This window comes from Pseudopodoces humilis, chromosome 15 (genome assembly GCF_049639895.1).
Source record: "Pseudopodoces humilis isolate 2021_Gansu_Grassland_sample_001 chromosome 15, ASM4963989v1, whole genome shotgun sequence".
NCBI lineage: Eukaryota > Metazoa > Chordata > Aves > Passeriformes > Paridae > Pseudopodoces > Pseudopodoces humilis.
This window is the reverse complement of record NC_142214.1, coordinates 16970298-16994177: the sequence shown is the minus strand read 5'-3', so window position 1 is coordinate 16994177 and position 23880 is coordinate 16970298. Positions and strand designations below refer to the sequence as shown.

The window sequence follows — 23880 nt, the reverse complement described above, 5'->3', positions numbered from 1 at the left end:
AAGGAAATACCACAATAAGTGCATTTATTTACCTGGCCTCTTCCCTCCCTCCTTGCCACAACAGTGTACAGGCACTGCCTGTCTCTCAAGAAGAGCCCAGGCCCCTGCTCTCTCTTCCCCACTCTGAGATTACTGGACCTGCACATTGGCTCCCACCTGTCCTTCACTGTCCCACGTTCAACCACAGATTTCCTGCAGCTCACTGACATCCACAAGGCTGCTGGTTCTCCATCCCTCAGGTGGCAGGAGCGTTCTCTGCAGCAGAGGAGCTGGGGATGGCAGAGTCAGCCTCCACCAAATGCTTCCTGCTTTTCCCAAAAGCAATCACCAGCGGCTTCCCCTGCAGCTTGTAGCCGTTCAGCAGCTGCAGGGCGCTCTGGGCTGACTCCATGTCTGCAATGAGAGGGCACAGTGGGCACAGGGCACCCAGCAGGTGCTGGCACAGAGTGTTCCTATGGGTGCTCCCATCTGATGGCCACTCAGCCTGCTCTGGTGCAGCGAGGGGATCCTGCAGCCACACTGACATGCTGAATGAACACTGCACGTTGCAGACCACATTGCTTCTGCCCTGGAAGATGCATGCCCGAGATTAAGTTTCCACCAAGCTCTTAGTCTATGTCCCTGAGAACCTTATTTGCTGAAAAGTGGACACCCCAGCTGCTGCTTGGCACCCAAGGAGAGGTTTATGCTGAGGACTAAACCCTGACAAACATCACTGAGCAACCTTTCCAGCCCAGGGAAAGGACCATGGCACGATAGGAAGAGAAGGGAGTGAATTCCCCTGCTTCTCCTTGAAAGGCAGGCTTGCCAGCAGCACAGTGCCCTGCAGGAGGATGTGACACCTTTGGGAGTCAGGGAAGAACTGAGAGGCACGAGGCAGCAACTCACCAGGGAAGGTGATGAAGGCCTGATCCCTCATCCGGCCGCTCAGGAGGCGGAACTGGATCAGTGGGCTGTCCTCTTTCTGGAACCGAGCAAACAAGGCCACCAGGTCCTTCACTGTCACTCGGGGAGCCAGGTTCTTCAAATACAGCACCTGTAACAGAGACAGAGGGTCAGCCAGCCTTTGCCATGCAAAGACACTCCTCAGCCTGGTCCCAAGTCTGTTCTGCTCCACAGTGTGAATTAGTTCAAGCCTCACACCCACATGCTAATGGTGGCATTTAAAGGACAGGTGGGTGTACAGAGAAAGGCAGCTCTGAACTCAAGACATCACCCTGCTTACCTGCATAAAGCACTGACAGGTTCATTTTATTATAAAACAGTTCCGTTTATTCAGTTTATTTATAAACTAAATAATCTCCAGCTACCAGATAGGCACAGTTTGAGTAAGGTGGCAGCAGACCTCAGCCAGAGCACATCTTGACAGGTGACCTGCTGGAGCCAGGGAGGGCTGTGCTCACAAGTACAACTCTTTGCCAGGATGGTGACCTCCCAGCAGAGTCCAAGGTACCTTTTCCCCCCAGAGCAGAGGCTGCTCTCCCCCAGGCCTGGAGGATCAGCCGAGCAACTTCAAAGCAACAGCAAAGACGAGCCTTTGCCTACTGCCACAGCTTCAGGGCATCCTGCTGAGCAAGGATAAACCCTGGTTCGTCTCAGCTTACCTTGCTGGGCTCCCCTGGATGGTAGGATGAGAACCTGGGTATGTTCCGGAGTTCTTCCTCTGAGAGGCGGTTCTTGAGGATCTCCTCTTCTGGGACAAACTTGACTGGCTCTTTAATAACCACAGGCCTTGGAGGGGACTGGTGGGGCTTTGTTGCAGAAACACTGGGACTTGCTGCCTGTTCTGCTTGCTCCTCCTGGTCTGGAAGTGATGACTCCTCAGTTATAGCCCTCTGCAGGGTTGGGGAAGGGGACAAGCAGGGGTCACTTGTAGCAGACTGGACTTTTTCTGGGCACTTCTTGCTCAGCAGCTCTTGGTAAACACTCTCCAGATGAACCATGGGGTCCTTTTCATCTGTTGCCCTCTTCTGAGTGTCATCTAATTCATAACAGAGAAACGTGGTAACTATTACCAATAACCTGGAAAACACACAGACTGCAAGACACAGAAGAGAGAAACCCTGTTTCACCCCAGCCTCTGTGGCCAGGCCCTGCAGGTTGTTTAAAACAAGAGCAACTCCAGCAAGTGCTGGTTCCCCAGCTCAGGATGAACCTGCAGAGAGCAGCAGCTCCACCTGTGCTATATCAGAGCTTTTCTTCAGAGATGCTCTCAATTGCTTATCTGCAACCACATTTCAGCACTTTCTAGGGACTCCTTCACCACATCTTCCTCCTCCTTCATGTACATGCAGGATGGGCCATGCTGCCTGCCTGTACCACTATGGGGTTGCTCTCAAGGACATCAGATTAAGCTCCTGGGTTTAAAGAAGGTCCATGACACGGACTGATCAATGATCTCTTTTAATTCTCTTTAATGGAAAGGAGGACAAATGTGAGAGCAGCATCTCCCAGCCTTCGACTGGATCCAATTCCACTTCAGGGATTAGGCTTTCACAACCCATTCCTCCTCTTACCTGCTCTATGCCTTTGCTTCCTTCACCCCCTGCAGTTTCCTCAGGGAAGGAACAATCTCCAGTGCCACACAGGCACTTTGTGTAACCCAGACCTCGAGGCTCTACCAAAGCATCACCCCAGCTCCTCTCCCACACCCCAAGCTGCTCTGCACCACATGCAACACATCAAGGAGATCCACGCTCTCCAGAAATGGACTTTAAAAGCCTCTATATTAAACCCTTCACAGAACCAACTCTCTGCCTGCTGCTGTAAGAGAGGAAAATATCTCCTCCCACACAGTACCAAAGCAGAACCACATCTTCAGGGACAGAAGGCCAGACAGGAATGTGTTGGGCTCCCACACAGGCTGGCTCTGTGTGCCAGAGCCCAGGCAAGAAGAGCCCTGAGCCCACGAACCTTCGTGGTAGAGGGCCCGGAGGAAGGAGTGTCGGTCTGTTCCCTGGAAAAGGGCGTTCTCGATCTCCATCTCCCGCCGGCTCAGCTGCTTGCTGCCTGCAAACCTCTGCGGCAGCGCCAGGATGCGCTGCCGCTCCTGCAGCTTCTCCTGGATGGCATGGAGCCGCTCCTGCGTGGCCTCCGGGGCTGCCCCCAGCCCACAGCCCTGGAAAACAAGCACGGCTTGGCTCAGCAATGGCACGGGCCTCCTCCTCAGAGGGAGTCACAGCCCCAGCCCTGCAAGTCGGTGCAATTGGGAGCCATCCCCCAGGGCACCAAGTCACTGCAAGGGTACGCAGCAAGCTCGGTTCTTGAGGGAAGTGGAGAAACAGCTCCTTTCTCATCAGCTGTCTGTGCTGCCTTCCTCTCCCTGGCCTGTCTCCCTCTGTCCCTCTGACAGCTACAGCCATTTTCCACAGCCACCTTCAGAGACTGCACAACCATCCTCTGGCAATTCTCTCCCCACACCTACAGCATCCCCGAGCTCAAGTTTCCACCAAGCTCTTAGTCTATCACCCTGAGAACCTTATTTGCTGAAAAGTGGACCCCCCAGCTGCTGCTTGGCACCCGAGGGGAGGTTTATGCTGAGGACTAAACCCTGACAAACACTACTGAGAAACCTTCCAGAAACCACACAGGAACTGCAGCACAGCCCTCACAGCTCAGCTGCCAGGAGGGAGCATCCCTGGGTTAAACAAACCTCACTACACGGGCCACTCCATGCTGCCAAAGCACAGAGGCACACCCCAGCTGCTGAAAGGGCACTTCTGCCCCCCCATCCACCTCGATCAGAAGACAAAGAACACGCTTTTATGGGGCTATGGGTGGATTTTCTGTTCTCAAATTCAGTTTGAGAATTACTGTGGCAGATCCTTCTGCCTTGGGCAAGAAACCAGGCTTTCTCCCTGCACTGAGCACAACCTAACAGTTTCCCATGGTACCTCTGCCCCACATCTGCACAGCTCCTTCATTCACCATTTCACAGCTTCCCTGAGGCACAAAAGGCTGTTTATATGGAAAAGCAATTCCCAGAAATCATTTGTTGTACTTTGTTTTCAAAAAAAGCTGCCACTTAGCAACTGAAAATAACAGAAATCTGCACTCAGTACTTCACCAAGAGCTCCCCAGGCCATCTGAAGTTCTCCCTGTCTCAGCTGACATTATTCATCACCCATGGTGGAATCGTTCACTCAGGCCCTCCACCTCCAAAGCTGCACATCTGACTTAGGCCTTCTCCCTAAATATTCTTCTCTCAGAACCTGTAGAAGATATACCCTGATGTTACCATTTTTTTCTGTCAGAGTAGTGTTTTACATACAAATCATTTTTTCTGAACATCCCAGAATTCATTTCATACTAAATATAACAGCTGGTACTGATGACATTGATTTTCATTCTTAAATTAACACCACCCCTCTCTACACCAAGCTTTAATCAGGCCAAGCAGGGCTGGATTTGCATTTAAACACCAAAGCAAGTAATGATTTCAGCTGAAAAGGAGGCAAACCCCAGATTATCACAGACAATTCTCTCCTGCACACAGCTATCACTCAGGAAGACAAGAGGCAGAGGGAAGCCAAGGATCAGCCCAAGTCCTGTTCTGCATTTTCTAATTTGGCAAATTAAAAAGCAGGACACTCCAGTGCACCTGACATGGCACAACCACAAAAACCTCTTGTCTCTGGAGTGTGAAAAAGAAAGGGTGAAGGTGGGGAAAGGGGAAAAACCTGCTGGAAGAGCACCCAGGGAGGAGCCACCACACACTCTGCCTGACAGCTCTGCACTATTTCCACATGGCTATCCCAGGGCTCCTGAAGAGTACACTCCCTACAAACAGCCGTCTCATATCAGGATACTCAAAAGAGGATGTTGAGGTGCTTTGAAATATTTTCTCCTTTTTCTCTTCTGGCATATAAATCCTTCGTACACAGGTATAAACAGGTGACACGGTTTGTTTGAGATCAAGGCAGATGCAGGAATACACTCATGTCCTGCTGTGTTCCAAAGGACCCACTCCTGTCTCCAGCACATCTTTGAACACTGACCATTCCACCAAAGAAAAGAGGCCAGCAGAAATGTAGGATCATGCTGGGCTAAAGGGATACAAGGAGTGGCCATTCTTTACCAATGGCTTACAAAGGACTGGAATTATCTACCAGAGTGCCACAGGATCAGAGGAACCTGACCTGGTTAGAGAAGCATGCCCACCTTCCTTGCTGAAGCCTGGTTCTTCCAGAGCAGAATCTCCGAGTCGGAGAGCCCCAGTTCCCGGAGAGAGGAGGTTTCTTTGTCACTCTCCTGCAGGGCCTGGAACTGCGACAGGGTCAAAGCCCCCGCAGCCTCTTCCCCAAAAGGTTTGTAAAAAGCTGCAGGGGCAAAGCATCTCCGCTTTGACTTGCACCTGTGAGCCAAAGCAACACAACAGCACAAACAGCTCAGCACTGAGGAACTGGGGGACAGGAAGGGGCTGGTCTCTCTCAAACCACACCTAGGCCAGATCAGGACTTACTGCTCGATGGAGACAGAGGTGTCAAGTTGGTGGTGAAGGAGGCTTTTCAGCTGCCTCTCTCCTTCTGTCTCCAAGTCTTCCAGGAGAAGCTCATCACTGGACAGGCTGCTGTTCACCCTGGGGCACACAACCACAGCACAGGCACGGTCAGTAAGGCAACACTGCTCAAAACACATCCTTGCTACAGCCTCGCCACCTCTTGGGCTGTTTTTACGGGATTTATAAAACAAGAAACCAAAACTGCGTGACCAAAGCTCCCTTTAACGTCACTAGAAAAGTCAACAGATTTGGGGCTACTCTGAAAACAACCCAAGAAGTCTTCGGGTGTTTTTGTATTGGTGGGGGGGTTGTTTATTTACTTTAAAATCACATGCAATCATTTTTTATTGACCGAAATCATCCTGCATCATCATCTAGACAGACACTGCCAGTTTCAAATGAGTCAGGGAAGGAAGAAAGAAATGAAACCGCGACGCTGAAGAGAAACTGCGAATTTCCACAGCGCTCTTCCCTTTCCGGGGTCACCAGCTCCGGAGCAGACAGACCACAAATCCACCCGGACCCGGACCCGGACCCGGACCCGGACCCGGACCCGGACCCGGACCCGGACCCGGTCCCGGACCCGGACCCGGACCCGGACCCGGGCCGTGCCGCACTCCCGCTCCGGGCCCGGAGCCGCTCCGGGCCGCCCGCAAAGGGGGCTGGGGGTGGCACCGGGCCCGGGCCGTGACCGGCGGAGGGGCCGGGCCTGTGAGGGCAGTCTGGGGACCCCAGGGACCCGCGGATCCCCCGCTCACCGGCGCATGGCCCCGTCGCTCCGCACTCCAAGCCCCGGCAGCGCCCGCGGTGCGCCGGGAGCCGCCCCCGGAAGAAGCGGGAGGGGAGCGGCCCGGAGCCGTGGGGAGAGCGGCCCGGAGCCGGGGGGAGAGCGGCCCGGAGCCGGGGGTGGGCGGGCCCGGGGCGGGGGGGAGAGCGGCCCTGACGGGGGGAGAGCGGCCCGGACGGGGGGAGGCGGGCCCGGAGCCGGGGGGAGAGCGGCCCGGAGCCGGGGGGAGAGCGGCCCGGAGCCGGGGAGAGCGGCCCTGACCGGGGAGAGCGGCCCGGAGCCGTGGGGAGAGCGGCCCGGAGCCGGGGGGAGAGCGGCCCTGACCGGGGGAGAGCGGCCCGGAGCCGGAGGGGAGAGCGGCCCTTGAGGTGCTGCACTTAGCGCAGCCTTGGCAAGCAAGCATACCAAGCATCCCCCAAAGACACTCGCTCCCCTCTGCAGCTAAAGAGAGACAAGAAGAGGTCTCTCGTCAAATGACGGGCAAAACAGGCTCAATTTAAGAGATATAAATTTATTACTAACTAAAGCAGAGCAGGATAATGGGAAGTAAAATCACCCCTGAGAAACACCTTCCCACACCCGTCCCTCCTGCCCCAGCAGCGCCGGGAATGGGGTTGTGCTCAGTTGCCGTGCTTTTCCCGATGCTCAGGGACACCGCGGGGTCCCTCCCACGGGGGACAGTTCTCTCTGAACTTCTCTGATCTGAGTCCATCTCACCAGCACCAGCTCTCTGCAAACCGCTGCAGCGTGAGCCCATTGCACAGGCAACAGCCCCCCTCCAAGTGCTGCAGTGTGGGGCACTCTGCCACGCCCTCCTTCAAGGACAGAATGCTCCAGCCTGGGAGCAGGGCACCTCTAGGGCTCACAGCCTCCTCTCAGGCGTGCCCCTGCTCTGGCACGGGCACCTCCATGGGCTGCAGGTGGATCTCTGCATCCCCGTGGTCCTCAGTGGGCCGCAGGGCACACCTGCTTCAGCATGGTTCTCACCACAGGCTGCAGAGGAATTTCAGCCCCAGCACCTGGAACAGCTCTTTGCCCTCCCTCCTTGTCCAATGACCTTGTTTCTCACCAGGTTTTCACCCTGCACTTCTCTGGCCGCAATTACAACTGTGCCATAATTATTTTTTTTTCTTTCTTCTTAAAACTGTTCCACAGAAGCATTGTCACCTTTCCTAATTGGCCCTGCCTTGGGCAGTGATTTGTCCATCTTCTGGTGTCTGCTTCTGCTGGACATGGTGGAAGCTTCTGGCAGCTTCTCACAGAAAGCACACCTCCAGCCACCCCCACTACCCAAACAAGGCCATTCAAAACCATGCAGAGCCCTCTAAGGCAGCACTTCTGTTACCTCACCAGTCTGCAGGCACAGCTAAAGCACAAAGCACACACACTTCCTGCACAAACTTCATCCAGTTTCTTATGGGAGCAGGTAAAACCCAGGCCAACACCACAAAGACTGGCTTTGAACAAACAACACATTTTATTGTAAGAAAAGAAACAAAGCTGGGTTATCATTTCAGTCCTCAGTTCCCAAACACCTCTGTTTTCTGTGGAGGCTTTATGTTCATCCTTTGCACTTGGGAGCGTTTCAATCAAATGCGATCCGAAAGCTGCGCTCCTGCTCCTTGCGGCGACTCTCACAGACTTTTGTCACCTCTTCCACCTTTCTCTGCAGCACAGCTGTGGGAGAAACAAGGGATTAATGTCACAGACCAGAACACAACCCTGCACACTTTTGCCTGTAGAAAGAAAAGTATTTTCTCATTGACAGTCACTCAGATTCAACAGTGGACAAAGCAGGAGAAAAACTCAACCCCAAAGCATTACCAATAAGAGAACTTCTTCATTATTTAATGAACAGGGCGAAAAATGGGTCTCCTTTCTAAAAATTTAAAGGAAACAGATAGCTATTTTCACACACATTCTGTAAAGAATTCAGGTGGCACAGGAGGTGTACAAGATTTCTGGAAAAAGGCATGTTTGGAATGTGGAGCTTAGCGTAAGTGTTCTGAAAGAAAACACCTACTTAGACTCTGACCTAAGCCAATAATTCTATGTGAGCATGGAGAACAGTAGGCCTGCTTTCACACAAGAAGTTGTGAGCATTTCACTGCACTGTAGCCAGGCAGTGCACTCTGGGGCAGCTGAGAGGAGAGCTGCTTTATTCTGCCGTGCCCCCGTGTGGCTGCTTCCAGTTAAAATCCAAATGGCACAAAATTCCAGAACGCTTCACCAGGAGGCACTCCCAGGGAGAAAAGTTCCTTCTTTCTGTCCTGTTTTAGTATGACTCCACTGTCAAGTGTCCACTCCTGAGTGCATCTCCTGCTCTGCACTGGATCTCCAGCTATTAAGGCTGTGAAATTCCCACATTATTCCTCTAGTTCCCCCACCTGCAGATCAATGCAGGCTGCTCCATCTTACCTGATGTGCCTTCCCGTTTCCAGAGTGGGTAGGGTGATACCACTGAACACACACACTTCCCCTCACCAACCTTCCTGTGTAACAGGCAAACCCCACACTCTCTTAGAAGCTGAACTATAATGTCAGTTTGACAGAATGAGTAATAAGGTTTTCAAGCTCTCTGCTATGCACTGATGCATTTAAGGAAGGCTTTTTTTGGTAAAACATATCCGTTGCCAGGAGAAACTTCTCATCAGAGGCCTCCAATCAGGCACATCAGGAGAATTCAAGACCAGAGGGGACCGTGCCACTGAAGGTGAAGAGGAAGATTCTTCAGGCACCTTCAGGAATTCAGGGATGAACAACACCCACAAACATGCTCCTGCTTTCCATTCACATTCCCAAAAGGCTGCAGGATAAATCTCACCTGAGTTCTGGTCAATCCACTGCAGGGAATCCATGTGTGCATTCAAAATTTTACAGATCTGCTGAAGCTGAGCAGAGAGAGAAGGTGCAAGTCAGTTGTGAGAATGCATAAACACCAAGAGGAATCAAAGGCAAGTTTCTCCTTGCACAGCTTCCCTAAGGCAGCAGCCACTTTGCCAGGGAAGTGTGTGCAGCAACCCGGTTACTTTGCTTCTCCATACCAGCAAAAAACCTGCACAGTTCAGCTGATGTGTCTGTGGCTTTGGCTTATTTTAATGTAGACCTAGGAACCAGCAGAACATTCATCACCTTAGGCATGGAGTGGCAAAATTAAAAATGAATGTGGAAAAGCTCAGTCTCCAATACCAAAGGGAATTTTTTACTGAATAAAAGCTTCTCAGTAAAGCCATAAGGAGCATCAAATCAATTTAATAGATATCAGAAGGAGCTGATTATTCAGATCTTGTTTTAGGAGGATATAAAAACAGTATAAAGTATGAGTGGAGTACATGGGGACAAATGAAAAGTTACAATTATTTCAATATCCTTTGCCTCTTCAGCAATATAAAATAGCTTGCATTTACCGGGTCACTCGTGTCTGCTGGGCCTCCTGATGTGTTCAAGTGATCAATGATGTCCTTCAGATCTTGTGCCATGCGCTTCAGCTGAGCATCGATGTTTTCAGCCAGTTTGTAGCTGCAGAGCACACAGGAAGCAAGATCAGAATGTTTGAAGAGAGCTTTGAAGACCTGCTTGCAGTCACACCAACTATGGGCAATGAGAATGAGCTTCCACATCTGCAGCCAAGGCTGGCAGAGACCTGGGAACAGCAGCCAGAGAAGCTCCATCACCCACAGGAAGGGACTCCCAAGGCCTGTCTCCCTTGATTGACAAATAGGGACAGACAAACAAGAGTGTGGAAGACTATGAGTAAAATCTATGTTGCCATGAGTAAAACAGGATTAAATATCTGTCAGCAGGCACTCATGGTTCAATCCTGACACCCATCCCAACTCTATCTCCTGCTGACTGCTATGACCACAGGACAGAGCTCATCCCCCATCCCCAGCAGATTTGTGCCTCACGTCCTCTCCCGTTCCTCATCGGCGTGCTGCAGGTAGATGGTGCCGCTCTGCTCCTTCACAGACTCCTCCAGAGGGGTCAGCAAGTCCTCCAGCTCTTTCTGCTGGGACAGAATGAAGTCGAGCTCCTGATCCAGTCTGCAAAGAGAAAATGCCAACTGCTTCCCTTTCATGTTGCACACATTGCAGAGCTGTCACCCAAGCAGGCAGGACAGCGCAGAGAAGAAATTCAATCATTTCAAGCGCTCAGAGTCTCCTACCTCTTCTGATCAACCTTCACCTTCTCCACTTCTCTGTGTAACGAAGTGATCTGGAAACAGAAGACACTTCATTACCAGCCTGAACACCAAGAAGTCAGCTTCCCAAAGAAGAGAGGTGCGAGGGAGAAAGCAGCACCATGCAAGTTCTACTGGAAACAAGAGACGGTTACATAAAGATTTACAGGCCAAAGATGGAATAAGGCAGGTTCAGCTTGGAATGATCCCCCTGAGAGAACTCGGTATCACAGAGCAAAGTCACAGAACACATTTCCAAGCCCCAAGGCCTAAAGGCCAGAACAGACACACAGAGAGACTGTGAACAGCACTCGGGTGGAGCTCACACCTATTTCTTTCACAAGCAGAAAGTCCCCCTCGATGGCTTGTTGCATCTATAACAGAGACCTTTAAGGACCCGAGCAAGCAGAACGAGGTTCCACTGGAGGTCACCTCACCTTCTCCCCATTCTCTATCAGCATCCGGTCCCAGGCATTGACCTGTGTAGCTTGATGGAGGAAGTGCTTCTCTTGGTCTTCCAGTTCCAGGCTCCACTTGTTTATCAAACTCTCCAGCTGGGCATAAGTCATCACTGGGGGGGCACTGAGAGGGAGCAAGGTCAGGAAAGAGAAACACCACAACACTCATTTATTTCCCCTTCCTCCTCCAGATGCCAGCATGAACAGGCAGCAAACGGTCAGTGGTAACAAAACACGCACCTGGTTGTGGTGGTTGTGGTTATGGCAGCTGTGGAGGTCACAGCTCCAATGGCACCAGTCGTAGTCAATGGCTTCAGATTCAAAGGAAAGCCAGAAGCAGAAGTAGTCCCTGGAAGAAGAGATTCAAGTCAAGCAACAGGAGAGGACACACCTGGTACCTCACAAACAGAGAACAGCTCCAGGGTACACTGCCCATGGCTGTAGGAGCTGCAGTAGATCCCTCTGAAGGGAGCAACAGCAAATCCCAGCTCTGTCAAGGAGGGAATGAAAACATCCCTTGCCCACACCCTTGTCAATCCCCTCAGTTCTCCTGCTAGAACCAAGAACTACCAGCACAGCCAGTTCCTCCCCTGCGCCTTTGCAGCAGATGAGAGAACTTCTAGGTTTTTCACAAAGAGATGGAAAAGGATCACAGACTGTGTCATTTTTAGTTACTTGAGGGCTTTACAAATCAGAACTGCTCTGCTGCTACTCTCCTACTGCTCAGGCTCCCTTCTCTTCAGCCACTTTCAGCATCTCCTTCCTACCAGTGGCAGTGCTTGTTGTGGCAGCTGTTGTTCCAGGAACTTTCAACCCAAAGCCCAGTGTCCCCAGGCTGGCTGTCCCCGTGGAAGTGGCACCAACTGTAAAGAGAAGACACCAGTAACAGGTTGCATAAGGCATGAAATGCAGGGCCCCTTGGCCAAGTTGCGCCCAGCCTGCTCCCCCCTCCCACTGCAGCAGCAGCAGCTCCAGCAGCCACAGGGAGCAGCAGCCACCGGCTCCTTTAGTGCCCCAGGGACAAACCTGCCCGGAGAGACTCACGTGAGAGGCCCGTGGTGGAGGAGGAGGAGGAGGCTGGGGCTGAAGAACTGGCCACCGATGCAAACAACGAGGTCCCCGTGGAGCCCAGCACTGAGGTGGTGGTGCTGGGGGTGGAGGCCGTGGTGGCAGCTGTGGATGTGACTGCAGAGACAAACAGCTCCATGTGCACAGGCAGAGCACACTGAGCTCCCACCCACCGCACAACAACCCTGCTGGGAGGCTGACACAAACTGCCCAGCCACACCTGGTTCTTGGCAATGTCAGCATTCCTCTTTTTCCTCCTATTCTCCCTCCACTCACTGTCTTTCACATTGTGCCCTTCAAGACTCTGCCTCCCTTCCACTGTGCTGCCCAAACAAGCACAGAACAGAATCTGGCATGTGGGACACAATCAGAAACACAGGACACACTGTCCAGTGGCTCTAGGAGCTGCCACAGATCACCCCTGCCAGGGCAAACGCACAGGAACAAATGCTTCTGGCCCCTTCCCACACCCCAGTGCATTTGTCTACTTCCAATAGTCAAATACTGCCAGGAGGATTTCCCAAAGCCTTGAGGAATTGTTTTCCAGAACAGCTTCCTACCTCCAAGCTTGGTTCCAAAGGACAGGGTGGGTACCTGGCTGGTACTTGTGGTCAGCGTTGCCGTGGTTGTGCTGGTGGCTGCTGTTGAAGGCAGTGCCCCAAAGGTTAGACCTGGAAGCAGGAGCAAAAGGAAAAGATGTATTTTCTTCCTCCAGGCTGAAGAGCAATTGCTCCCCGCCACTGCAGACCCTGGACAGGCCTATCAGAAACAGCTCTGGCTCCAGCCCCTGGCTCCACTGTGCCCCAGCAGAAGGCAGAGGCTGCAGAGCTCCACTCCACCCTCAGATATCCCCATGCCAAAGGCTCCCAGCCCCCAGCTGCCCCCCCAGCCTGCTCCCCCACCTGTGGGCTGCCCCCCGAGGCTGAAGGGCGCTGCTGACGGGGTGGCCGCTCCCAGGGTGGCCGTGCTGGTGGTGGCAGCAGCCGCAGGGGCCGTGCCAAAGGTCAGCCCCGCGGACGTTGCCTGCGGAGCCGCGGTGCCGATGCTGAAGCCGGCTGTTCCCGCCTGAGTCGTGGTGCCACTGGAGAAGGTGAAGCCTCCTGTCGTCCCAGACGGAGCCGTGCTGGTGCTGCTGGTGCCAGCAGAGCCAAAGGAAAAGCCGGACGGGGCTGCTGCCTGACTCGAGGGTGTGCTGGTTGCAACAGGGGCACTAAAAGAAAAGCCCCCCGTGATTCCAGGAGCTGAAGTGACAGTGCTGGCTCCAAAGTTCACTTTTGGGGTGTTTGCCCTAGGGAAAAAAGAAAAGAAGCCAATCTGCTTGAGGCACACGTCCACTCACGTACACACAGCTTGTCTTCTCCCTGACCATTTGCTGACAGCAGAAACCTCCTTTCAAAGAGATGCACACCCGGCCAGGCCAGAATTGTGTCCCAATTCTGACAACAGACTCCATCCAGCTGCTGTCACCTGCCATCCCTCTTTCTACTGACTCTCCCTCCATTACCTCCAGCCACCCAGGCATCACAGGACATTTTATGGCAGCATACGTGAAGCTGCTCCTTCTCTCAGCTCACAATCAGCCTTTTTTGTTCTCTCTACACAAGGCTGCTTTTTTCCTGCTCGTCCCCATTTGAGCTCCCTTCCCACAGCTGCCATCTGGCACGCTTTGACAGCGGCAGCTCTGCAGATCCACTCCAGAACTCGCAGCCTTTCCTTAACGACAAATCCCTGCCAAAGTGCCGAGAAAACCTTCCGAGCACTCCAGATTCGGGTCAGAGAGAACAAGACGTTTTATATTCGGCGGCGGAGCTTTAGCGTTTCTTTGTGCACGCGTCTCGAGCCCAGCTGCAGACGGAAACGTGGAACATCTGCTTCCCAGCACGTGTAGGAGCTGCCCCATGAAAACACCAGCCAGGCCAGGTCCCAGGGCTCGCTGAGCCCTTGCCCAACGCGGCGATCGCTGCAGGGCGCTGGGAAGTGCCGGGCCCAAGAGCCAAGGCTCGTTCCCTGCAGAATGGCCCGCGGAGCCCGGGCCCAGCACCGACAGCCCCCGCTCCTTCCCTCCTTCCCTCCCTCGCTCGCTGCCGCTGCCCGCGCCCCGCCCGGGCCCGGCTCTCACCCCAGCGGGAAGGCGGCGGCTGCCGGGGCCGCGGGGGCCGCGGCGGCCGAGCCGAAGCTGAAGCCGGAGGACTGCACGGCCGCGCCCGGCCTGCTGAAGGAGAAGAGCCCGGGGGGCTGGCTGCCCCCCGCCGCCGGCGCCCCGCCGCCGAAGCTGAAGGCGGTGGAGACGGCGGCGGGCGCGGGCGCGGAGGAGGGGGAGCCGCTGGTGGCCGCGGGGGTGGCGGCGGCGCGGGGCGCGCCCGGGAGGAAGGCGCCGCCGGGCGCGCCCGCCCCGAAGCTGAACTGGCTCATGGCGCGGCGGCGGCGGCGGCGCGGGCCGAGCTCCGGCAGGCGCGGCGGCGGCTCCGCGACCGCGCGCGGCGCGATGGCGTCACCGGGCCCCGCCCGGCCCCGCGCCTTCCCGCCCTCGGCACCCATTGGTCAGTGCGGCCGCCACTCGCGGGCTCTCGGCTGCGATTGGCTGTTGGTGCTCGAGGGGCGGGGCGTGTCCGCGTTGCTGTGGGGACGGGGGACGCGGCCGCGGGGCGGGACAGGGGACACCGGCACAGGGGTGTGGGACAGGGGACACCGGGACAGGGGTGAGGGACAGGGGACACCGGGACAGGGGACACCGGGACAGGGGCACCGGGACAGGGGCACCGGGACAGGGGCACCGGGACAGGGGACACCGGGACAGGGGACACCGGGACAGGGGCACCGGGACAGGGGTGCGGGACAGGGGACACCGGGACAGGGACACCGGGACAGGGGTGCGGGACAGGGGACACCGGGACAGGGGTGCGGGACGGGGGACACCGGGACAGGGACACCGGGACAGGGGCACCGGGACAGGGGTGCGGGACAGGGGACACCGGCACAGGGGACACCGGCACAGGGGACACCGGCACAGGGGACACCGGGACAGGGGCACCGGGACAGGGGACACCGGCACAGGGGACACCGGCACAGGGGACACCGGGCCGGAGGTGCGGCGTTGGAGCCGCCCGACAGCGGGGACGCGGTGACGAGGATTTGTCAGTGCCGTTCCCTTCTCCCCCACCTGCGCCTGGAGCTGGGCCGGTCCGAGGGCCGGCGGGTGGGCAGAGGACTTTAGGGAGAGTTCTGCCAGGTCCCTCGTAAGGCTCGAGCTGTGCTTGCTACAAAAGGCGGCTGAGCAATCGGTCCACAGTCTGGGCACAGAGGGAAAAGGCTGGGTATTATTCCCTCGGGATGACGGGGCCCGAGGGAGCAGCAGCTCGAGCTCTCGCAGGGGAAGTTTAGGTTGGATATCCGGGAAGATTCTTCTCTCAGATGGTGGTCGGGCACTGGAACAGGATGCCAGGGAAGTGGTCACAGCCCCAAGGCTGACAGTGTAAAGAGCATTTGGACAACGCTCCCAGGCACATGGTGGGACTCGGGCTGTCCTGCACAGGGCCAGGATTTGGACTCTCCGATCCTGATGGGTCCATCCCAGCTCAGCATATTCTTTGATTTTATGTTCCATTTTCCATGTTTTGTCATCACACGTACAGGAACTTGGCTAAACTTTTCCTTCCCAAACACACAGCAGGAAAATTGTGCTTTACAGGCTGTTCCAAGCACATTTGGTTCCTGCTTCATGTGTCACTTGTTTTTTTCCGTATAGGTGAGCAGTGGGTATGGATATGGACAGCGTGTTCTCAGGCTCTTCTCTGCAGAGCCTTGCCAAACTGCTCCGTGATGCTCCAGAAGAGGATGATGACAATGATGATGATGATGATGTGGTGAGCCTTTCATAAGAGTTGCTGCTTTTTTACATATTGTACCATAGCCTTATGCTGTTAATTAAGGAGAAGCAAATCTCTTTTTCTCCAGAGTGAGTAGAAACAGGATGAAAATCTTAGAAAGTTTTGGACTGACTGAAACAGCTCGAGGATACTTTCTGAGTAACAAGCTCTTGAGGGAGATAATGAGCAAGATGCCCCAGGAAAACAAGAAAACATTGTGAGCACAACATAGGAGAGAGGTTTAGTTTTTCAGCCTGAAGGAAATGAGAACGTGGAGTTGAAAGAGCTTTAGATACTTTAGCCTTCCCCCTACATTTCCCTGAGCTCTGCTGGAGATGAAGGCAATTGCAGCCAGACATGAGGGGGAAAATTTTCTTCTCAACTTCTGATTAAGGACCAAAATATCCAGAGGCAACTGAGTGTATTAATTGTATATGTCAGGCATTGAAAACTGTAGAGATAATTGATCACTGAAGTACAGTAGGTATTTTGGTGGTTGTAAAATAGGGAAAGTTGAACAGTCATTCTAAGGTGTATAATCTGAATGAATAATGAGAGAAATATCCAAATGTATTCTTTTATATCAATTCCTCTCAGCAGCAGATGAAAATCCCAGTGTTTGGAGAACATGCATTATTCCTGCAACATGCAACACCTGCTTTTATCTAGGCCTGCCTGTGTGCTGGGAAGAAATATTGCCAGGAGCCCCACAGCTGCCAACAATGTAGAAGGCCTCTGTGAAAGCTCAAAACTTTGCCAAGTCTCTCAGGATTTTGAAAAGATCATATTATGAATAAAAAAAACCAGATAACAGAAATGGCAAATGCCTGAGTGTTCCTCCAAATCAACAAAGGGCTGGCCAGCCCCAGTAGTGGCACTGCGAGTAATATTTGGGATAAAAGGTGTGCCTATCCCTTGAAGTTTTCTTTCAGTGGGTTATAGATGTGGTCCTTCACACTCCAACTATCCTCCAGCTGTTTAATGCCTGCCTTTTAAACCCTGCATTATTGCTGTACATCTCTGCAGTAAACATCCTGATTTTAAAAATAATTTGTTTACATCTTATTAATAAAATGAATGACACTTCAGAGACAGAAATGGAAAATTGCCATGAGGGATGTCAATTAAGTCTGAGTAAATCTGGGTAAATTGAAATCTTTATTTTGATTTAATTTAATGCTCTGTGCATATGAGGCACTTTTATTGAACCGAGGAATCTTCATATATAGAGAAATTCCTCACATTGGCCTATTAGCACTAAATTGATTCATAATTAGAGGAAAATGTTGTTGCCTCATGATCTCTACTGTAAAAGGAATCCAAATGCTGTGATGGGGCTTTCATGTAGCACCCTTGGTTTCCTGTAATATTTTCATGGCAGGCAAAGCATGGAAATTCTGCCAAAATGCCATGGAAACCAAAACTCACAAAGCACATCTGTCTGTCTTACTGGGCTTCTGTGAGTCCTGTTTAAACCCTGTGTGTCAAGGTCACTTTCTGCTTTGTGAGAGTGAAGAAAAGAGAATATTCAGTGGTTCAGTCATGAAACTGTGGGATAATGTTTCTTCAATTCTATTGGGGATTTGTTTGACCTTAGATAATGTGTTGTATTTACTGACATTATGGTTGTAACCGAGCTTGGCTCTATAAAAATTGATTTAAGATGTTCTTGCCTTTCTCTGCAGCCACGCTGTTCTGTTGGTTCCATGACTCCTGGGAGTGTTGGACCAGTAAAGAAAGAAACCACCAGTAAGGAGGAGTATTTTTGTGTTTTGGCATTCAGTCTCATGTCAGCAGACTGCAGCAGCTGTAGTAAGATACCACTGCAATAAAAGAGTGGCACTGACCTTTGAGATGGGCAAAGCATGACATTTCTCACAATCACACTGTAAAATTATTCCTTTCCTGAAAGCTTAACTCTTAAAACATGCAAAGAGAAGCAGAAAGGGTAATGCCAGAGCAGCCTCCAGTGGAGATGAGAACAGCTGAGTGTACAGCCAGGGGCTGCAGGGATCATAACTGAGTAGCACAAGCTCCATATAAGTATTCAGGAAAGACAGAAAGACAGTTTTGGTAAAGACTTGGCAAGGTTAATGTTAAGTTTTTTGGAGCTGATGCTGTCACATGATTGAGCAGTTTAGTTAAGAGCCCTAAGAAAGGCCAACAAGGGCCAGGGTGAGTTTTGCAGGAAAAGAACTATGGCAAATATAATAGCTTATTTTTACTCGGGATTCCAGCAATAACCAGAGATTCTACTCTAAAAAACTTCAAGTTTCACATTTACCAGCTTGCTAAAATAATATTTTTCCATGCAGGACAGACATAAACCATATTATTCTGCCAATAAACTTTCATATGTCTTAAGCACCTTGTCTGGACTGTGCCAAATGGGAAGAACTGGATTTCTATGTGAGGAGGTGGTCCTCTTGTGAATGACTCTGCTCACTGAAAATCTCATGTCAGGGGGCTTCTGGAAGATTAGTATTTCATCTCTCTACACTTTACTGATTTTGAAGTGCTAGATATTATATGCCAGAAAGGAGGATTTCCAGGAAATAAAGGTTGGGTAAAGGAGATTTAAGAAAGGAAAACATTCTTCGTCTGTAAATCCTCATTCATAAGATAGTGAGGTGAAGAAGACTGTAATCATTACTTAGAATGCTTTTAATGCAAAGACTTTTCTAAAGCCTAGAAATACTTTTCTAGGCTTTAGAAATGGCTTTTCTTCTTTATTTTTTTAATTCTTGAAAAATATTCTAAGCTTTCAGCAAGCTTTGAGGAACAGAGACATTTCGAAATGTGTCACTGTGATTTTTCTCCTCACTTACAGGTACTTTTCAAGTGAAATCTGAAAACAAGAAAACGATTTGGAATACAGAGGAGGTCCCAGAAGGATCTGAATTTGATGATACCTGGGACCCTAGAGAAAAGCCAGAGTAAGAGAGCTGAGACTGCCTGTGTGGGCTTTACATAGCATTAATGGAAGTGAGAGTTAAACAGCATCTACAGCCAGCTGAAAGGCTTGTGTCGTGCAAGAAGAAAGGAAAGATATCAGTGTTGCATCTAAAGCAACATGTGAGGAATGGTTTTAACCTCTCTCTTGAAATCTTCTGATCTCAGAACAGAAACATAGTGTTGGTTTTTCCCATCATAAGTTTATGTGCAGTGTCAGTTACTTGTATAAAGTGGGATTAGAAGGGGAAGTAGGTCAGAAAAACGATTTATTAACTTTAAAATATGCCATTTGTGTGAAATACCTGCTTTTTCCTGCTGCAACTGAGATGCATCCATTTCTCCATACTCATAAATTCATAAAGTACTCCAATGTATATTTGCATTTCAAAGATTTAAGCTCTTTAGAGACAAATAGTACTGCAGGAAGAAAAGCTGTGTGCAGGCAATTTTGAGCTCTTAAATCTTGTCATTCAATCTTAGTCTGTCAAAGCACAACTTAAAACCAGAGCCTTTTCTCTTGCTCATAGAAAAACAGTAGCAAAAATATTCTTGAAATCAGGCATGTAAATTGTAGTTTGTAGAGGTCAGAAAGCCCTGAGGGACAGTCCATAAAAGCAGCTTTTGCATTTCCAATCAATGTTTCAATGCCATGTCCTGAAGTGTTAAATACTGCAGCAGATGGACTGTAGCCCATGAAGCTGCACATTGTGCACCAGAATCTTCACTTTTTCCTGCAGGTAAGTCAGGACATGAGGTTTTCAATTTCCCAATTAAACACAGGACTGTAGCCCACCTGAACAGGGATTCAGCCTTTCTGAAAATGAGATTTTCAATTTCCCAGTTAAACACAGGACTGAGACCCACCTGAACGGGGACTCAGCCTTTCTGAAAATTATTTGGATTTCACCCTCACGCACAATTGTCCTTGAAATGGCCACCTGTCAGGTACAGGACACACTCTCTCTCTATTGTGGGCACAAAGAAGATTTTCTCGTGCCGTCCTTTGACCCTTCCCCTCTGCAGTGCTTCTCCAGCCTCAAGCAGTTGTGCCCCATGTTGCACAGATGAAGAGAGAGTACAAGTCTTTCTAATAGTTCATCAAATGAAGCAAAGAAAACGTCCTAAAAGGAAAACAGATGGCTACAGAGGTGCATCCAGAGCTATTAGACACATTTGTCATTGACTTAGGAATTATTACATATGCAGATGCACACTGGAGATATGAAAGACTTTCTAATAGCTTAGACAAGTGATCCACCCCAGTAATTTTGCTGAACTTAGTAGGAGTAGCATATGTTATAAATACAAATTCAGTTTTCATTTCCTCGTTCATTAATTACCAAGAGCAAGGGAATACGTGATGCTACATTTTGTAGATGTGAAGGAGAAGAAAATAAATGTTGGCTGAATGCAAAACTACTATAATCTGGCTTAGAGCATTATGCTTAGGCTGCAAGAATATCCTAAAGGACAGAGCAGAGCACATGTAATAGACATCCCCCTTTTCAGATCCATTCCCCAGGGGTTTGTGGTGTTTGACTGGTTGATAAGCATCGTGTCCACTTAGGGAGCATTTCCTGCTCCTGCAAAGGCTGGTTAGGGAAGCAGAGGCAGCATGGTGAATGCTTTGGGAGATGGAGTGGATGATCTCCACCTGTCTTCCAGCTGTCTCGGTAATGGCTCTGAACAGAAACCCAGTGCAGATGGATTGGAGCCTTGAAGGGAGCCTGCAGGAGGGAGGAGAGACAGTGTGAGGAGGATTTTCAGTCCTCTGAGAATCACAGTCTCCTTTAATCTCCTGCCCCTGCTCCAGTATTACGAGGCAATGACTTCTCTTTGGCAGGTATGAGATTTCATTCAAGCAGCATGTGGGAACAGAGGATGTCTTCTTTGGGATGACTGGGAAAGACCCCTCCACTGCCTGCTGTGAAGATATAGTGGTGAGCTGAGCCTGGAGCTCTGATCCCTCCTTTGTGCTCTTTCTCTGCCCTTTTCCATCTTCCCTGCTTTTTGAGGGACAGAATGTAAACACCAAGCTCTACTGCTGCCTTTGACCTCCTGTAGCATTTTCTTGTGATTCTCCACAAGAAGATTGTGGAGATTGCACACAAGAAGATTCCATTTGTAGATTTGTACTTGCTAACCTGAGGAACTCTTGTATCTCCTCAAGGACCAAGTGAATCTGTGCAAATGCATATGCCCCGTATAAACTTCTAGGGAATAAAATGTAGCTCTAAGGTGAAGTTTCATCTTGGACACAGTTTTGGTGAGGAGAGGGACTGGGAAGAAGATTTTTTTCATCTTCCTGCATTTTTTACAAGGTGTGTGGGCTAGCAGAATGTTACAATGCTGACAGCTTTAAGGTTCCAGCTATCAGATCCTGCCTCATCATTATATAGTCAAAGACCTCCCTGGTTTCTGAGCTCCAGGACAGGTAGAACTGCTGTGTTATCTTTCTAGCAGAAGCAAACTGTCCCTGCAATACACAAAGCCTGAGGCTTTTGCTGGATGTTGAACACCTGTCAAGCACATTAGCAGCTCAGGATCTGGAAGAGAATAGGATATCAATACACATCACTAAGCTATTGAAAGCAGTCATTATCACTGTCGTATTTTCTCTGATACAAATTGCCTACTCAAAACGTTGCTCTTTGATACTACCATTGAAATATTCACGAAAATGAGTTATTTTATGGCTTTTAGGGCAACATATGTAATCACAGCTTTACCTTTGCCCATCATTTCAGATTAAAATCAAGCTGCCAGAGACGAAGTACTCAGACATCACATTAGACATCCAGGACAAGGTTCTTGACCTTCGAACTCCCAAAAAGTAAGTGTAGCACAATTGATAGAAGTACAGTTAATATCCTGTTTGAAATGGGGTTTAGCCAAGCTTTTAACTGCAGTCTGTGTGGAAAGCAAAGCTGAAGACTGTACTATTAATTGCTCATGAAAAATAAATATTCATGAGCATAGTCCATTCATAGGTGTATAATCTGCTGGCTTTGAATCTGTGACATTGTCCAGTAAAAAGCTTTAGGACAGATTTTGGCTATTTAAAGAACAAGGCTTCAAGGGCTCAAAACATCTGGAAAAAAGCTGCCCAAGGTCTTGAAAGACTTAGTCCAGTATTTCTAAGCACTAATTTGTACAAATGTATATGACTGAAGATGGTAAAAAAGTGCAGATGAATTTTCAGTAGCTGAAAGCCAAATTATGGACATATCCAAGCACAGGTGCAGAGATGGAAATGTTACAAGGTTTCCTAAAGAGATTTCCTTTGATTTTTTTTTTTTTTTATAGGGCTATTTCAAGCCTACAAAGATAATCAACTGACTGATACACTCTTGGATTTCTCAGTCTTCCTCCATCTCTCCCTCAGTGTGCTATTCCCCTGCCTGAGATTTCCAGATAATTCCCATGTCTGTTTTGCTCAAAGTCCTCCTTCACAAAGATTGCTTTCATAAGGAACCTTAATCCTCCCTGGGCTGACTTGCTGCACTGAATGGGATGTGGGCAGATCTATATGTGAATGGCCTTCTGCAGATAAATTCGAGGTGCAGGCTGTGGATTAAGGCCTAAATAAGTCCCCAGTAGACTAACTATAGAAAAGCCATTTTTCTCTGCCAAAACCAGGCAGAGTCAGTTACCCTGTGCTTGGTTTGCACCCAAGGATGCAACAGGAGTGGAAGAAGGTTTGGGAATGTTAGTTTTGAAACTGGAAAATTGGGAGGAATAATTGTTCAGCTAATGACTTGCCGAACCTGTGGGCAGTAAAAGAAGTAGCTTAATGCAATGCTGCAGATGTAGGAAAACCTCAGCATCCTTTTCTTTTTGCAATTCTATCTTTTTGGTGACTCAGATCTGCCATTATATCCTCAGTACCCAGCTGTCTCTAGTCACAAGCATAGCAAATAAAAAGTTCACCATAAATCTGATGGTTGCTTGGGTACAGCTTGAACCAGTGCTGCTTTCACAAATACAAGTGCAAGTCTTCTCAGTATGAAGGAAACAATCAAGATGTCCAGTTCTACATACTGAAAAACTTTGTTCTCCCACAGATGGGTAGGAAAACTCAAAGCAACTGCTTCCAGCTCTGTAGTTCTGGGGCTGCTTCTAAGCCAAGCAGCTTTTATGTGATGGAAATAATTCAGGGTCAGTCTTGCTGTGTGTGGGGTATTGCAGGAACCCCACAACCTGTGACAATAAGGAGATCTATTGGAATAACATTCCCTGGCATACTGACTGAGGAATTGCAGGAGTAACTTGCAATGACATCTCAACTGCTCACCTGATCTGAGGCACTGACATTCTCTGTGTCCTCTTTTACAGGAAGCTGCTGCTGCACCTCCCCTACCCTGTGAACAGCAAGGAGGGTAGAGCTCGTTTTCTCTCTGAAGAGGAGATCTTGGAAGTCACCTTGAGAGTATCAAGGAAGTTTGATTTCATAAATTTTTCTGATGGATAGAGAGATGGATAGAGAAAGTTTGCAAAAAAGTAATGTTCTAGTTTGAAGTCTTTTGGAAACCCAGCTTGTTCTGAAATAGTAGATTTTTTCCCTTGAACAGTCCAGGGGAATGTCTCTGGAGAAATGAGTCAGGAGGAACACAGTACCCACAGGTTCTAACAGCTGATGCTGTCTGGCTCTTACACTGCCCTGGTTAACTTTGTGCTTCCTTCAGTCTGACACAGACCCTGTGAATCAGAAAGTGGGAGATTTCAGTTCTGTAAGCCAGAGAAAGCCTTTTGTGTGGCTGTGGCTGAGAAGTAGCACAGTGAGCCTCTGGACAATGAGTCTGTTGCTTTGGTACCATTTCAAGACTTGCAGTGTCCTTGAAATGTGCTAATGTCCTTGCTTGGTCTCCAGTGCTGGGAGTGGGGCCAGTTCAGAATCTTCTCTTGCCTATTTCTTGGTGAGAAGATCAAAGTTCTTCTCTTCCTCCACATCTGAGGCTCTTTTATACTGGCAGAACAAGTTAACCAGCTATAGTTGGATTGCTGAACATCTCAGCTCTTTTGAACAGTTTTTTGACAATTTATGGTTCAGTGTTGTCTATTCATCT

At 50.2% G+C, this 23880-nt stretch overlaps 3 protein-coding genes across 4 annotated transcripts; 1 reads left to right on the top strand and 2 right to left on the bottom strand.

The window, feature by feature from the left end:
- Window positions 1-7: 7 nt before the first annotated feature.
- RBM41 (RNA binding motif protein 41) lies at window positions 8-6329 on the bottom strand. 2 transcript variants are annotated; one of them, XM_014256441.2, is made up of 7 exons: window positions 6259-6329; window positions 5462-5578; window positions 5161-5353; window positions 2914-3118; window positions 1605-1981; window positions 889-1036; window positions 8-393 (listed from the first exon to the last, which is right to left on the bottom strand). In XM_014256441.2, exons 1-7 carry the CDS (start codon window positions 6264-6266, stop codon window positions 236-238), a joined length of 1206 nt encoding a protein of 401 aa, XP_014111916.2. In that variant the 5' UTR covers window positions 6267-6329; the 3' UTR covers window positions 8-235. The 2 variants fall into 2 exon arrangements, with proteins under 2 accessions (XP_014111916.2, XP_005527475.2); XM_005527418.3 differs by lacking the exon at window positions 6259-6329 and having other exon boundaries at window positions 5462-5807.
- A 1416-nt stretch (window positions 6330-7745) lies between these two features.
- LOC148183097 (nuclear pore glycoprotein p62-like) lies at window positions 7746-14405 on the bottom strand. Its single transcript, XM_088062626.1, has 12 exons — window positions 14113-14405; window positions 12896-13281; window positions 12554-12664; window positions 11970-12110; window positions 11693-11788; window positions 11166-11274; window positions 10905-11049; window positions 10453-10502; window positions 10196-10330; window positions 9695-9806; window positions 9112-9178; window positions 7746-7964 (listed from the first exon to the last, which is right to left on the bottom strand). Exons 1-12 carry the CDS (start codon window positions 14403-14405, stop codon window positions 7873-7875), a joined length of 1737 nt encoding a protein of 578 aa, XP_087918752.1. The 3' UTR covers window positions 7746-7872.
- A 1339-nt stretch (window positions 14406-15744) lies between these two features.
- DNAAF6 (dynein axonemal assembly factor 6) lies at window positions 15745-23285 on the top strand. The gene is made up of 6 exons (XM_088062748.1): window positions 15745-15856; window positions 17545-17608; window positions 18690-18795; window positions 20658-20754; window positions 21562-21647; window positions 23150-23285. The coding sequence occupies exons 1-6, from the start codon at window positions 15752-15754 to the stop codon at window positions 23283-23285; spliced, it is 594 nt and encodes a 197-aa protein (XP_087918874.1). The 5' UTR covers window positions 15745-15751.
- The last annotated feature ends 595 nt before the right edge of the window (window positions 23286-23880 follow it).

Bases quoted from the DNA above. Each gene is read 5' to 3' on its own strand.
- RBM41 (XM_005527418.3), bottom strand. From the start codon at position 5,637: ATGTGTTTTGAGCAGTGTTGCCTTACTGACCGTGCCTGTGCTGTGGTT. The intron at 3,119-5,160 runs GTGGGCATGCTT...CTTGTTTTCCAG, and splicing joins ACCAGGCTTCAGCAAGGAAG to GGCTGTGGGCTGGGGGCAGC. The intron at 1,037-1,604 runs GTAAGCTGAGAC...TCTCTGTTACAG, and splicing joins ATCCAGGGGAGCCCAGCAAG to GTGCTGTATTTGAAGAACCT.
- LOC148183097 (XM_088062626.1), bottom strand. From the start codon at position 14,405: ATGAGCCAGTTCAGCTTCGGGGCGGGCGCGCCCGGCGGCGCCTTCCTC. The intron at 9,807-10,195 runs GTGAGGCACAAA...TGTGCTCTGCAG, and splicing joins GATGAGGAACGGGAGAGGAC to CTACAAACTGGCTGAAAACA. The intron at 9,179-9,694 runs GTAAATGCAAGC...CTCTCTGCTCAG, and splicing joins CAGCAGACACGAGTGACCCG to CTTCAGCAGATCTGTAAAAT.
- DNAAF6 (XM_088062748.1), top strand. From the start codon at position 15,752: ATGGATATGGACAGCGTGTTCTCAGGCTCTTCTCTGCAGAGCCTTGCC. The intron at 15,857-17,544 runs GTGAGCCTTTCA...CTTTCTCTGCAG, and splicing joins ATGATGATGATGATGATGTG to CCACGCTGTTCTGTTGGTTC. The intron at 17,609-18,689 runs GTAAGGAGGAGT...CCTCACTTACAG, and splicing joins AGTAAAGAAAGAAACCACCA to GTACTTTTCAAGTGAAATCT.